Source organism: Pundamilia nyererei, unplaced genomic scaffold, assembly GCF_000239375.1.
Source record: "Pundamilia nyererei isolate P.nyererei 1_Seehausen unplaced genomic scaffold, PunNye1.0 scaffold00078, whole genome shotgun sequence".
NCBI lineage: Eukaryota > Metazoa > Chordata > Actinopteri > Cichliformes > Cichlidae > Pundamilia > Pundamilia nyererei.
The window spans coordinates 589,640-590,685 of record NW_005187479.1 but is presented as its reverse complement, the minus strand read 5'-3'; the positions used below and the strand labels follow the sequence as shown (position 1 = coordinate 590,685).

The 1,046-nt window shown below is 50.6% G+C and overlaps 1 protein-coding gene across 1 annotated transcript in view; it reads left to right on the top strand.

The window, feature by feature from the left end:
• Nucleotides 1-271: 271 nt before the first annotated feature.
• LOC102194643 (liver carboxylesterase 2-like) overlaps nt 272-1,046 on the top strand; it is a 14,885-nt gene continuing 14,110 nt past the window's right edge. The window contains exons 1-2 of the mRNA XM_013912008.1: nt 272-305; nt 771-863. Of these exons, the coding sequence (XP_013767462.1) occupies nt 272-305; nt 771-863 (127 nt within the window). The remainder of the gene's footprint in view (nt 306-770; nt 864-1,046) is intronic.

Sequence of the window (1,046 nt, the reverse complement as noted above, 5' to 3'; positions counted from 1 at the left end):
TACTCTTACAGACACAATCAAATGCCTTCTCCAAGTCCACACAACAAATGTAGGCTGGTTGGGTGAACTCCCATACACCCCACCATATCCTTGAGATGATAAAGAGCTGTGTTCCGCACCCAGGAGGAAAACCACATTGTTTCTTCTGTACTAGAGGTTTGACTAACTCACAGACTCCTCTTTCCAGCAGCCTGGCATAGGATTTTCTGTGGAGGCTGAGGAGTGCAATTCCCATATAATTGAGCACACCCTCTTATCCCCTTTCTTGAAGATGGGAAGCACAACCCAGGTCTGCCAATTCAGAGGTACAGCCCCAGATCTCAACGCAACACTGTAGAGGCATCTCAACCAAGATAGCCCTACAACATCCACATCATTGAGGAACTCAGGGTGAACCTCATCCACCCCAGGGGCCCTACCACCAAGGAGTTGTTTAACTGCTTCAGTAACCTCGCTCCTGGTTATGCATGAGTATCTTCAGTCGAAGTCAGCAACACTCCACGCACACTATACACAGTGTTGGTAAAGCTCCTGTCCAGGATACTGGTTCCAGAGCCCAAGATATGCATTGAGGTGAGCCTGACTTTATCTGTCTGGTACCTCTCAATCTCACACAATATCTCAGGCTCCTTCCCCAATACAGGCGACGTTTCATGTCTCCATCGCCAGCCTCAGTAGACAGGCATCGGTCTGCCAGTGTCTCCACCCTTGGCCACCACTGGCACACATTGCACCCGACCCCTACGGTGCCTCCAATCTCCCTTGTTCAGGCCGCCCCAGGCTGACCCCATGTGCTGAGGCCCAGCCTCCAGGTTCCCACCATCAGGTGCCATCCCCAAACCTGGCTCCAGGGTGGGGCCCCAGTAACCCACTCCCAGGCAGGGTAAACTGTTGGCTCACAGTGTATAAACATAGCTTAATAATTTTTTTTACTCCCTTACCCTGTCTGTCAGGTTCAACAAATATGTGGAAGTGGGATATGCTACTATTCCCCAAATGGACAAATGAGATCCAGTAGCGAGTTTCAGTAGTGACTTACTGGCAGG